Source organism: Aquarana catesbeiana, linkage group LG03 (genome assembly GCF_042186555.1).
Source record: "Aquarana catesbeiana isolate 2022-GZ linkage group LG03, ASM4218655v1, whole genome shotgun sequence".
In the NCBI taxonomy this organism is placed as follows: domain Eukaryota; kingdom Metazoa; phylum Chordata; class Amphibia; order Anura; family Ranidae; genus Aquarana; species Aquarana catesbeiana.
Window position 1 is genome coordinate 221,226,052 of NC_133326.1, and position 13,309 is coordinate 221,239,360.

Below are 13,309 nucleotides of genomic sequence, written 5' to 3' on the forward strand. Positions count from 1 at the left end.
TCACACAAAATTACACCAAAATATTGTAGTGAGTCTGCGTACAGTATTTGTATGCTTAAACAAGGCTGCATTTTGAACAGGAGAGACAACAGCCAGCTTTTAATAAAAAAATAAAAAAATAAACATTATTTAAACATTTCTAGTAGTTTATATTTTGAACACGAGGGACACCAGTCAGTTTTTAATCAATAAAGAAAATGTGAGTACATTTATTACACTGAAAAAAAGCTTATCAAACATAGTATTGATTTTGTATAAGGTATTTAAAGGGGAGCTCCAGTCTCCCCCTCAAAAAAGTTAGAAATCAGCAGCTAAAAATACTGTAGCTGCTGACGTTTAATATAAGGACACTTACCTGTTCAGGCACTGACATCTTAACTAAGGGAAACCGGCAAAGCCACATTGCCATCTGAGGTATGAAGGTGTAGGAATTTGGATGATCTGAGGTGTGATGGTGCAGGAATTGGGGTGATCTGAGGTGTAAAGGGGCAGGAATTGGGGTGAACTGGGGAGTAAAGGTATAGGAATTGGGGTGATTTGAGGTGTGAAGGTACCAGAATTGAGGGAGACCTGAGGTGTGAAGGTACAAGAATTGAGGTGATCTAAGGCGTGAAAGTGCAAGAATTGGGGCTAATCTGAGATGTAAGGGTGCAGGAATTGGAGTGATGTGATGCAAAGGTCAATATTTATTTCTTACTATTATTCAAGTTATTTGCAGTATTCACTATTTAAAGATTCCTTTTCATGATTGAAAGTGTGAATTTGCCATTTTTGCATGTAGCTGCACTCTCTATTTCTTTGAAATCTTTGCCTACCCCTGTTTTAAGCTAACTTTGTTCAGAGGATGGGGGGGACTTTTGAAATGAAATATGTCTTTTCATCTATGTATATGTGGTCTCATTATTAGTGACATGATGATTTCCACTATGAGCTTGATTTGGTTCATGCACTAAGATTATGTTCACACTGCTGTGATCTAATTTTAATCTGACTTTGTGTGATTATGTAGTGCAGCTTGGATGCTACTTTGAGGCTGCTTTTATGTGGTTTGCGTATTCTATGGAGTCAAAATAATGCTGGAATCTCACAAAGTAGTACAGAAACCTTTTTCAAAATTGCACCGTGCTGAGTTGATGTGAACAAGCATCATCAAAAGCAATGGGGGTTATTTACTAAAGGCAAATCCACTTTGCTCTTTCAGTGCACTTGGAAGTGCAGTCACCCTAAATCTAAGGGGTAGATCTGAAATGAGTGGAAGCTCTGCTGATTTTATCATCCAATCATGTGCAAGCTAAAATGCTGTTTTTTATTTTCCTTGCATGTCCCCCTCTGATCTACAGCGACTTTACTTCCAAGTGCACTTGCAGTGCAAAGTGGATTTCATTTTGTAAATAACCCCTAATTTGTTTTCCATTGTCATTTGATTCTGTGCGACTCAAGATTCATCTGAAATCACACTAGTGTGAACAGAGCCTTATCCCCTGAAAAAACGTATGAAAGAAACAACTTCTGCATTATTAGGCAGGACTCTTGGGATAAATTGGGACCTTGACCATATTTGAATGTGGACCTCCTGGCTAATAAAAACATACCTTTTTGTTCAGTTAAATATTTATTTTGAAATCTTTTCTATATTTTTATATGCTATTTGTATAAATACAAGAAATCTGCCTTCTACTTTCAGTAATGCAATGCAGACCATAGTCTGTTTAGTCCAGCTGGCCACAACTGCAGGGCAGTTGGACCCAGCCGGACTAAACACGGCATTGCACAGTCAACCTACACATCTCAGGCAGTGAGGCTCAATGGTGGTTTGTGTTTAAACGGCATGCAGAAGGTGGTAAGCCCTGGGAGGTACAGTACTTAGTATAGTATGATGATGCCCATTGTTTGACCAAAGAAAATACTGGAGGCCGAGAGGTGACACAGGAGGATGTAAAGCTATAGAATAGTAGTATGACCTTGGCTAAGGAAGTTGGGGTAAATCATAAGGAATGCTGAAAACTGTTACAGTTAAAGTTATTTTAGCTTGCAAAACAATCCACACACAAATGCACACACAAATAAATATATAGAGTTTTTATCTGTGTAAAAAAATTGTGTTGGTCTGGTCTTGAACCCGGAGCAGAACCTGGCTCCATGGCATGGAGGGGGATGCTGGAAAAGATCTTGAATAAATCAGCTCAATGCAGTAGAGAATAATAGATATCCAGTGTGGGGCCTGAGAGGTGCAGTTAACCCCTAAAGGGAATAATTCACCATAAGACCTTCTTAGGGTTGCACCGATACCACTTTTTTAAGACCGAGTACAAGTACCGATACTTTTTTTCAAGTACTCGCCGATACCTATTACCAATACTTTTTTTTGGGGCAGACACTGATGGGCACTGAAAGGCAGCACTGATTTGGCTGTGTGTATGTACATTTTACTGCACGTTACTATGATACATAAATGTAAATCTGGGACAAATTGACATGCGTTTGGATGTGTTTCCAATCATTTAAATGACAAATGCATCAAGCAAGAAGTATGTTACTAGCCTCATACATACGTTTTACTTAGTGTGTATACCCAACATGAAAAGTGCTAGGTTAACTTTAAGGGAAGTACCACAAAGCCACCAATCAGAGTTCATGTTGTACTGGTCTGACTTTACTAAAGTAAACTCTAATTGGATCTGCATATAAGTATACTTTATTTAGTAAGCAGAGTATGACATCAGTATATTTTTAGCATGCAAACTGAATTTGCCAATTTATCCTGGAACAAGCCTGTATGTGTAAATTATGTGATTTGATACCAGTGATTATAGATGCTCACCTGTGCCACTTTAATTTGCAGATCTGTGGATAGCAATAATTATGCTATGGAGTCACAGTGTTCAGCCTGTACTGAGGTAAATTTATTGAGTTGCTTATTTTGTTGTTTCAGCATTTTGAAATAATGAAGAGTAGACGGAGGAAACAAATGAAGTGAAAGTGTGAAATTATTCACCTGCACATATTGTTTCACACATCCTCTGGGCAGCAGCAGCTCACAATTTTATAGTGGCTGCAGTGTAATAAATTATTCTGCAACAAGCCTTACTGCGTATGAGTGCAGGGTGTACTGGATGGCCGTTGCAGTGTTTTGACGCCCTGCCTCGGCCAGCTTACCTGCCAGTCGCTGACTCCCTCTGTCTACCTCTCCGCCCACTGACTTCCGGGAATGACCGCGTGACACCTCCAACTCCCTCGAGCGACGTCTCTTAGTTCCTCGAGGATGCAGTTGTGCCACTGCTGATCCCGGGAGGTATCGGTACAAGTACTCGTGCAAATGCTCGGTATCAGCACCAATATCGGTGCAACCCTACGTCTTATATATAAGATGTCCAACCCAAAAGATGATAGTGCATAAGAGGTGTTGGAATACAAAAAAGTGGCACAACTGACCATAGGTGGATTAGAAACACAGCAGCAGGAATTAGGTTGCACTGTGTGTAATAATTATTGAATGCACTGACAGCACTATAGTAGTTTGGATGGAGTGATTGTTTGCTTTTATAGAGCTTTACTGTGTTGTTGGTTATTTACCTATTTATCGGCGTATAACACGTACAGGCCTATAACACGCACATTCATTTTAAGAGGGAAGTTTCAGGAAAAAAACTTAAATTTTTAATAAGGAACTTTGAAGCAAAATAAGGATCAGTGCCCATCTGCAGCCTCACCAATGCCATCAATGCAGCCTGATCAATGCCCATCTGCAGCCTCACAAGTGCCATCAATGCAGCCTCATTAGTCTACATCAATGCAGCCTCACCATTGCCATCAATGTAGCAGCCTTGCCATTGCCATCAATGCAGCAGCCTCACCACTGCCATCAATGCAGCAGCCTCACCACTGCCATCAATGCAGCCTGATCGATGCCCATCTGCAGCCTAGAGGGGACAGTGAGGGGGGCGGGACAAGCGCCGACAGATTACATACAGTGAGAATCTCCTATGATAGACAGAACAGTGGCCCAATGGCGGCCCAGGAGATGGGACATTCTATTACAGAGACCGCCAAGTAAACAGGAGATTCTCACTGTATTTAATCTGACGGCGCTCATCCCGCCCCCCTCCCTGTCCTCTCAGAGGCAGCTAAAATTGAAGTATTGGCGTATAACACGCACATGCTATTTGCACCCAATTTTCATGGTGAAAAAGTGAGTGTTATACGCCAATAAATACAGTATTTATATTGGTAGCACTATAGCAATCTGTATTATTGCACAAGTGTATACCACAGTGTTGCTTTTTTCAAAGCCAATAATTTTTGACACGTTTGATCGTCATTGATATATTAAAAGGAAAAACTATAATCATGACAAATTGGAGTAAAGAAAAACCTTTTTTAGCTTTAGGACATTTACATACATAGCCAGTATTGGTATGTACATTTTTATGGCCATGATGTTTGCTGTGTTCGACATTTGCCCTTTTTCTGTCAGTCTAGAATTTGTCTGTTCTTTCTATTTCAGAGCATTTCCAATTACTATCTCCCTCAAACCCTGAAGAAGGGATTTATCTTGAATTTCACGAAATGCATCAGGATATAGGAGAAGTGCTTTACTGTTTATATATTATATTATATATGGATACTGTACTGTATATTACTCTATGCATCACTGTTGTTTTTGTTTATGACAGCGTTTTTTATCTAATACATTTTTCTACCTTTCTATCCTTTGGATTAATATTTGTGTCTTGATATATAAAAAAGTTTGCCCTTAAAGTCCCCTTTGTACTAGGGGGTTCTAGCCTTTATATAATATATATATATATATATATATATTTACTATATTTGGAATGGTGGCAATGAAAAATGGAGCTTTGTCTCCTTAATGGTTCTTCCCAGTGAAAATACATACATAGCCAGAAGAAAAAAGAAAGACAACTGTGTAAGCACACACCTGGTATGATGGAAGACGTTCTATTCTTATCCCTGTTATGTGCCCTTAATGCTGTGGAGTAGTCACACTGGAGAATGTTGGGTTCATTTAGCAACTGAAAGGACAACAGAAACGTTTTTATTTAACAATAAGCAAAAAGGAAAATGTTCTAGGATAAATGAAAGTAACTGTACAACATAAAAATTCATGCCAATTCAATAGAATTCTACTGGGTTTAAATGAAAAAACATGACATGAGGTTATTTGTAATATTTATGACTACATTCGCCAATAAATGATGGTCCATTTTAACTACATAATTTCTTATACTGAAAAGTGTTTATTAAACTCTTGGATTCTGCCTCATGCTCTTAAAACTGGCCATGTGAAGTACCCTGTCTGTTTCATAAGGTTACACTATTCAAGGCTTCTTCTTTTTTAAAAAAAAGGTTGCCTTTCTTTCAGTGCACATTCCGCTAATAAATAAGAAGGAATGTGCTTCTGTTTTCTATTCATTCAGGAAGAATCACTTCTTATTATGTACAGCATGTCATTTTATCAGACTTTTCTGTCAGTAATAATGTGTTGTGTAGAATGCTCAATACTAAATTTATGATTAGACCTTTTTACAAAGCTCAAGGTAAATGCACTACAGCTGCAAAATTATATGTGAACATCTACATTTTGTCCTCAAAAGAAGTATTCACCAAAAAAAAGAAATAAAGGAATGTAAAAAATACCATTGATTCAGGGTTCATGAAATAATACATGACTTACCTTGAACTGTATCTCCAGTCTTGTTTTTCCAGATGGGCCCGTTGTTAGAAGAGCATTAACATAGGCGTGAATGTGATTCTCTGGTACCTCGGTTTCTCTGCTTAGAATAGCCTCCACTAAGGTATTGTGAATAAAGATGTACTGCTCCTAGAAGTATTTATAAGAAATATTAAGTTCTTTTAGTCTCAAATCATTTAGTATTTAAATGCCTAATCAGCTTAGAAAGGGTTTTGGTGAGTGGAATGTGGCTTGTTAGAAAAAAGAAGTGGGTCATACATTGTTTACTGAAATTCAGTAGTCCGTTTGGTCATAATTTGTATATTTATGTAAAAACTATTTGTTAATTTAGTGGGGAGCTTATCTCTTTTGTCTTTGGTACACATATGGTATGTCCTGTTTTTACATTTAGGTTGCTCTATTATATCTCATGATATAAAGCTAACAGCTTATAGAACAATAAGGCGAGCATTAACAATTATTGTAACTCATGGTATAAATGAACAATGCAGACATAATTAGTGAAATAACACAAAGCATATAAAATCTGTCAGCTGATTGCTGGTTTCAAACTTGTACTTTATAAATGTACGGGAGGATTTTTGAAAAGCATTGCTATGGCCACAATTAGGCAAATCTGCTGCTATATAAACAGGTTCCTAACTGACTCACTGGGGATGCCGTGACTGCCTGACATTTATTTTTTTGTGTTGCACAGCAGTGCCCTGCAGCCCAGTGTAACATTAAAAAAAAAGAACATGTCCATGGTTATACTCGGGGGAGGGGTGTCTATACTAGAGGGAAAAGGTATGTACTGAGGGATCTGTACTGGGGGGAATGAGGAATGTTGGGGGGGGGGGGGCAGTTTGTGCTGGAGAGACAGTTTGTAATGAGGGGTCTGTGCTGGAGGGGGTTAGTTTGTACTAAGGGGTCTGTGCTGGCCAGTCTATATTAAGGGGTCTGGGCTGGTGGAGTTAGTTTGTGCTGGGGGGTGCACCTCTGCTGAGTGGTCTGTGATGGGGTGGGGGGGTCTGTTTATGCTTGGGGAAGTCAGTCTGTGTGTTGAGGGGTCTGGGTGCTGGGTGCTGGGGGAGGGAATTGAGGGGAGTCTTTACTGAGGGGTTTGTTCTAGAAAGGATCCATCTGTGTGTGTGTGGGGGGAGGTCTGTGCTGGGGGATGGTCTGTGTTGGGGGGGTCAGTTTGTGCTGGAAAGGGGAGTCTGTACTGAACAGTTTGTTTTGGGGGTCTGTACTGGGGTGGGGGGGTAATCTGGGAGGGGGATTTAGGGATGTTACAGGATCTGTACTGTGGAGGTCTGTATTGGGGCTTGGGGTTATGGGCTTGGGGGGATGATTTGTACTGGGAAGAGGGGGTCATTTCGGTTTTACTCTGTAAAGTAACCTATGCATTACACACTCCTGACCCCTGCAGTATAGACAGGGGCACAGTTGGGACGCAGCAGCTGAACAGACACAACCGCTGCCCCAATTGGACAGTTGTGTGGGTGCATGGTCCTCATTGTAGACAGTGCATTTGAGGTCATACATCCACACAGCTGTCAGACTGGGAGCTGCGGTTGTGTTCGTGCAACCATTGCATTCCAATTAAAATGAATGGGACTACCTGCACGGGATGCACAGAACACCTGAACCTCGACCAGAACACAAAAGCAGCCCTCACACGGGAGTATGTGTGAATGAGGCCTTGGGGGGAATTTATCCAAGGTGCGGCAGCTGGAAATGGCAACCTATCAGCTTCTATCATTTTCAATGCTTAACTGAAAAAATTGAAGATAAAAGCTGGTTAGTTGCCATGCACAGCTGCTCCAGATTTTGTCTGCTCCAATTTTGATAAATTCCTCTCACTGTGTTTTACATTTCATATTCCTGATTACTGTATTCTAAATACATTACATTCTTCATTAACTACAGTGTTATCCTGGGTGGACATCATCCTCCGGACACAGCAAAACACAGATTGTTGTACTGGGCCAACCCTGGTACCATGTGATCGCTGTGACCAATCCCAGCAATCACCTGTCAATAGTACACAATACTTTCATGCATAGCCATTCATTGCATACTATTGTGACCTGTACCTGGACCTGTACCATGTGATAGCTGGGGCAATCACAGCTATCACAATAGTACACAATGGCACATAAATGGATGCCATTTAAAAAAATGATTGCTTATAATAGTGATCAGATCATCACTGTAATAAGCAATCATGGTAAAAAAAATCCTGATCACCTCCTCAGAGCAGTATGGTGTCACTATAGTACTGTATTGCTCTGTTCACAGTATGTACAAAAAAAGTAAAGGAAAATTTAAAAAAATTAGAAAAAAATTTGCAAAAAATGATTGCTTTTTTTTAACGTAGTCTCACTAGTTCACTGCTCCACCATTTATATGATGACTGTACTGCTATGGTGACAGTATATAAAAATAAATTGTGAAAAAAGTTATTTATTTTCTTCATTTTCAAAAAAAACTGCAACAAAAAATTAGAATTTCAAACACCACTCTCTAAATACCTTAGACTGTCTACTTTCCAAAAATGGGTCATTTGGGGGGTAGGGCTGGGAGATTTTCTTAAAAAAAAAACTCGATTCACGATTCGAATCAAGTTTTTTTTTTTTTTTTGGACACCATGCTGGTCCTGAGGAGCTGCGGGCATGAGTTTTTAGGCAAGGCTGTGGCTTCGGCCTAGTCCGCGGCGTCCTGCCTTGCAGACTAGGCTGAAGCCACGGCCTCACCTAAAAACTCCTGCCCGCAGCTCCTCAGGACCAGTCCTGGGGAGCTGCGGGCAGGAGTTTTTAGGCGAGGCCGCGGCTTCGGCCTAGTCCGGCCGAAGGCGCGGACTAGGCCAAAGCCGCAGTCCCTCCTAAAAACTCATGCCCGCAGTGTCTCAGGACCTCAGGATTTGACCTCTCAACTTTAAAGATTTAAATCGATTTTCTCCCCAGCCCTATTGGGGGGCATTTGTACTGTCTTGGCATTTTAGGGCCTCAAGAAATGAGATAGGCAGTCAGTACATCAGGATTGATCAATTTTCAAAAATATATACCATAATTTGTAGACTATAACTTTCACACAGACTAACTATTATACACTGATTTGTGTTATTTTTTTTACCAAAGAAATTGAGCAGAATACATTTTGGCCTAATTTGGCCTACAATTAAATTTAATTGTAAAGTTTTATAACAGAAATGAACAAACGTGTTTTTTTTTTGTTTTTTTTTAATGTTCGGTATTTTTTTTTGTTTATATAGCAAACAGTTAAAAAAACTCAGTGGTGATTAAAAACCACCAAAAGAAAGCGAAGATAGATTGTGTGTAGAAGATATGTAATGGAATAGTATTTTATTAAAATCAGTGTGCTGAGGTTTGTTCGTGTCTGTTACATACTTGCTTGTGACACAAGAATATGCCCATTTAAGCCCCTCCCAATGACACTTTTTGACCACACCCACAATAAGGCACGGCGCTCCGTGTGCTCCACTTCTTTACCCCATTTTTTAAGAGGGGAAGGGAGGTGTGTGGGTGCAAAAAAATCACTGGCCCCAGGTGTCAGATCTGCTAGGTACGCCCCGGCTCTCAGGGCCTCCGTGTCTGAATGGACACTCAGCTCAGGTGCCCCTATAGCAAGCTGCTTGCTGTGGGAGCACTGAACATGAGGGAGGGGCCAAGATGACAAAAGAGGAAAACGAGAAAAGGAGGATCCGGGCTGCTCTGTGCAAATCCACTACAAAAGAGCAGGTAAGTATAACATGTGTGTTATTTTTAAAAGAAAAATAGAGTTAGGTACCTGGTAACTCTTTCTCTAAGAAGTCTTCCAGGGCAGCATCCGAGAGATAGGCTCCTCCTTCTTGCAACAGGAAACTAGTCCGACATTATAAATTTGTTAGTCTCACCTGTGTGCCTCAGTAGTATTAAAGCACCGAAGGAAATCTGTAAGCTAATGCGTCCCAACAATACCTGGTATCATTGCTTAGGGTGGGAACTAGTGCTGCCCTGGAAGACTTCTTAGAAAAAGAGTTACCAGATACCTAACTCTGTTTTCTCCAATCGTCTTCCAGGGCAGCATCCGAGAGGATGTATCAAGCAATACTTACTAGGGTGGGGATAAGGTCTGGAGCACCTTGTGACCAATGTCTGGTCTTGATAGCTGGTCACTGCGGTAGTGTCTCACGAAGGTCCTGAAGCTCGACCATGTCGCTGCCCTGCAGATCTGCTCTGGAGTTGCCCCTGCCTTTTCTGCGACCGAGGTTGCCCAGGCTTTGGTCGAGTGGGCCTTGACCCTACTTGGGGGGGCAAGGTTTTGTCCCCAAATGGCCATCTCTATGACAAGGTTTATCCATCTGGCCTGTGGTTTCATATGGTGAACATTTCTAAATTATATATACTGTGTCCATATAAAGGTGACACAAAAAAAAATTTCTCTGTGACACACTTATACTTGGTGTTCTTAATAGAATGAACTGAGTCCGTGAAAAAGTAAAGTCCTGAAAAATGTATAACACCAAAAAGTGTGGAATTAAAATATAGAGTGTTGATAGAAGATCCACCACCGCTCTTAGAGGAGGCTTACCAGAGAGATTGGACACAGATGGGTGTACACCCACTGAGTCAATCAAGCTTGTAAAGTGGGGATCCTTGATGGTAACTGTTACTAGAAATGCAAATCCAGGTAACCCAGGTACTTGCATGAATATATATGACAAAAGGGCAGGTCCAATCAGACATCCGAAGTATATGTGGAAGGAATATGAGAGTACATAGCGTAATACTGTATAAAAAGCTTAAAGCATATTTATTAATGATAAAAAACACTCACATTTCTGGAGACTGAAAAAAGCGCTTAGTAGATAAATAGTATGGCAGTGTCAGTGGTGTCAGTAGTCCGTCCCGATGCGTTTCGTCCTCTAGGACATCATCTGGGGTACCACACCACTGTATTCACTGCATTTTATATACAGTAAGAGACCCCCATGTTAAAACATGGCTCCAATTGGCACCGGCGTTCAGTGAGAACAACTTCCGGGTATGCAAAAATGGCACAGGCCGCATGCGCTGCAAGCCTCGCTTTGGATGAGTATATTGGAACGCACGGATGTACAACACGTCATGGTAACATCCTGCGTTACAAGCCTCGCTCTTGTTCACATAGAACTTGCAGAGCGCATGCCCGGACCACATCAATGTGTCGCTGACAGTGTGTGAGTAAAGGAGCCAGCGTGTGACGTCATGACGCTGCCCTTCTAGCCTCACTATGAACAGGGGACAGGTGGAGCACACAGCGGGGACGTCTCTATGTTTACAACGAGACGCCTGTGTCTTACTGAAAAGTATTATATTGTAAACTGTATACACAGAATTGAAATATATGTGCAAGGTCCTGTATCTCAAGGTGGACATATAATAAAACATGTCTCACCCGTTCCTACAATTGGGTAGTATGAACGTGTATATTCAGAATCATAATTCAATGATGTAATGTCTTTGGGTGTTGGTATGTGATGGATCTCTGTTTATGAAATGCGTAACTGCCTCGAAATCCAGATTATGTGGAATACAAGTGTATGCCACTCTTGAATTATTAGAGTTTGCCACAACACACAATTATTTTTGGTTTAATAACAAATTTTTTTGCAACATAAAGGCGTAGCAATGGGGGCTATATTTGCCCCCAGTCTCGCAAATCTTTTTATGGCCAAATGGGAGGAGGATGTCATCTATTCGGAACACAGACCATGTCTGATCTTTTGGGCCAGATATATAGACGACATCCTCCTCCTATGGGATGGTTTCCCTAAATCTCTTGAAGACTTTTTTTCATTCCTTAATTGTAATGATAGGGGAATCTCCTTAACCCTTGAATATAGTTCAACCAAAGTAAATTTTTTGGATCTAGATATAGAGATTAGTTCCCGACAATTCAAATTCCAAACCCATTTCAATCAACTGATCGTAACAGCTTCATACCCGTCGATAGTTGCCACCATAAGTCTTGGCTGGGATCAGTCCCTCGCAGCCAGTTTTTAAGGCTAAGAAGGAATTGCACCAACATTGACATGTTCCAAGTACAGGCACTGTCTTTGAAGCAAAAATTCTTAGATAAGGGGTATGATTCAGTTACCCTCGAATCAGAAATACAACATGCCATGCAAATGGATAGGAGATCATTATTGACCCCCAAAACTCCTTGCACATCCAATGACGCCTATAAATACTCTATGGTGACTTCTTTTTCAACTCAGCATAGAGACATTAAAACCATTATAGAACGCCATTGGGAAGTGCTGAAGAGTGATCGTGTCCTGGGTAACATTTTACCCGAAAGACCCAAAGTAATCTACAGAGGGGCTCCCTCCATACAGAACAAAATTGCTCCCAATATAATTGACCCCCCCAGACATCCCACCTTCTTTCATGAGTTGGTAGGTTACTTCCCATGCAAAAAATGTACAGTGTGTCAATATAACACAAATGATAGATATAAGACACTTGAATTTCGATCAAATGTAACTAATAAAATCTACCCAATTAAAATGTTCAAAGAGGTACGTTGTATACCTTATCACCTGCCCATGCGGGAATAACTATGTTGGCCGTACTACTCTGACTTTTTCCGTCTGGGTAGGTGAACATGTGGCAAAAATAATTGGGGGGGACACGAAACATACTGTCCCTAGACACTACAGACAGTACCACAACCAAGATCCGTCAGGATCACAATTTCTCATTATCGACAGATATGTCCCCCCCTGGCGGGGAGGGGCTCTAACTCGGGGCGTATCACAATTAGAGGACCTACTGGATATATGAGCTCCAGTCCCACACGCCATTGGGGCTCAATGTCGAGTGGGACATTAACGCCTTTATTAACCAATCATAAAGTATGCTTTCTCTTGTCTGTCCCTCTCTTTGAACTATAAATGCTTTTGTCCATGTTGGATAATATTTATAATATACATTATCCATAGGATTTTTTATAGAATATGTATCTGTCACTTTGGTCTATAGAACATGTATCTGTCATTTTAGATCTCCATGTTAGACCGTGGCTCCATTTTTATATTTTTATATTTTACATTTTACACATTTTTACATATAATTTTTCTGAATAGACACTATTCTAATGTCACTTTTAATTTTAATGTCACTTTTAAATGTAATCCGATTTATGTATATTTTTGATACAAGGTTTATTAATATACATATTCATACTGTTTTGGTTGAAAAAAATAAGAGGAATACAGGGTCTATGAATATACACGTTCATACTACCCAATTGTAGGAACGGGTGAGACATGTTTTATTATATGTCCACCTTGAGATACAGGACCTTGCACATATATTTCAATTCTGTGTATACAGTTTACTATATAATATTTTTCAGTAAGACACTCCGTACCAGCTAATTCATACAAATTCTATAACAGGCGTCTCGTTGTAAACATAGAGACATCCCCGCTGTGCGCTCCACCTGTCCCCTGTTCATAGTGAGGCTAGAAGGGCAGCGTCATGACATCACAACGCCGCCTCCTTAACTCACACACCGTCAGCGACACATTGATGTGGTCCGGGCATGCGCTCTGCGAGTTCTATGTGA

At 40.5% G+C, this 13,309-nt stretch overlaps 1 protein-coding gene across 6 annotated transcripts in view; it reads right to left on the minus strand.

Moving 5' to 3' along the window:
* Nucleotides 1–13,309, minus strand: part of PTPRZ1 (protein tyrosine phosphatase receptor type Z1) — a 375,560-nt gene that overhangs the window by 37,631 nt on the left and 324,620 nt on the right. For all 6 annotated transcript variants that reach the window (XM_073619797.1, XM_073619802.1, XM_073619801.1 and 3 more), the window contains 2 exons: nt 5,693–5,839; nt 4,937–5,030 (listed from right to left, as the gene is read on the minus strand). In XM_073619797.1, coding sequence (XP_073475898.1) covers nt 4,937–5,030; nt 5,693–5,839 — 241 coding nt within the window. The remainder of the gene's footprint in view (nt 1–4,936; nt 5,031–5,692; nt 5,840–13,309) is intronic.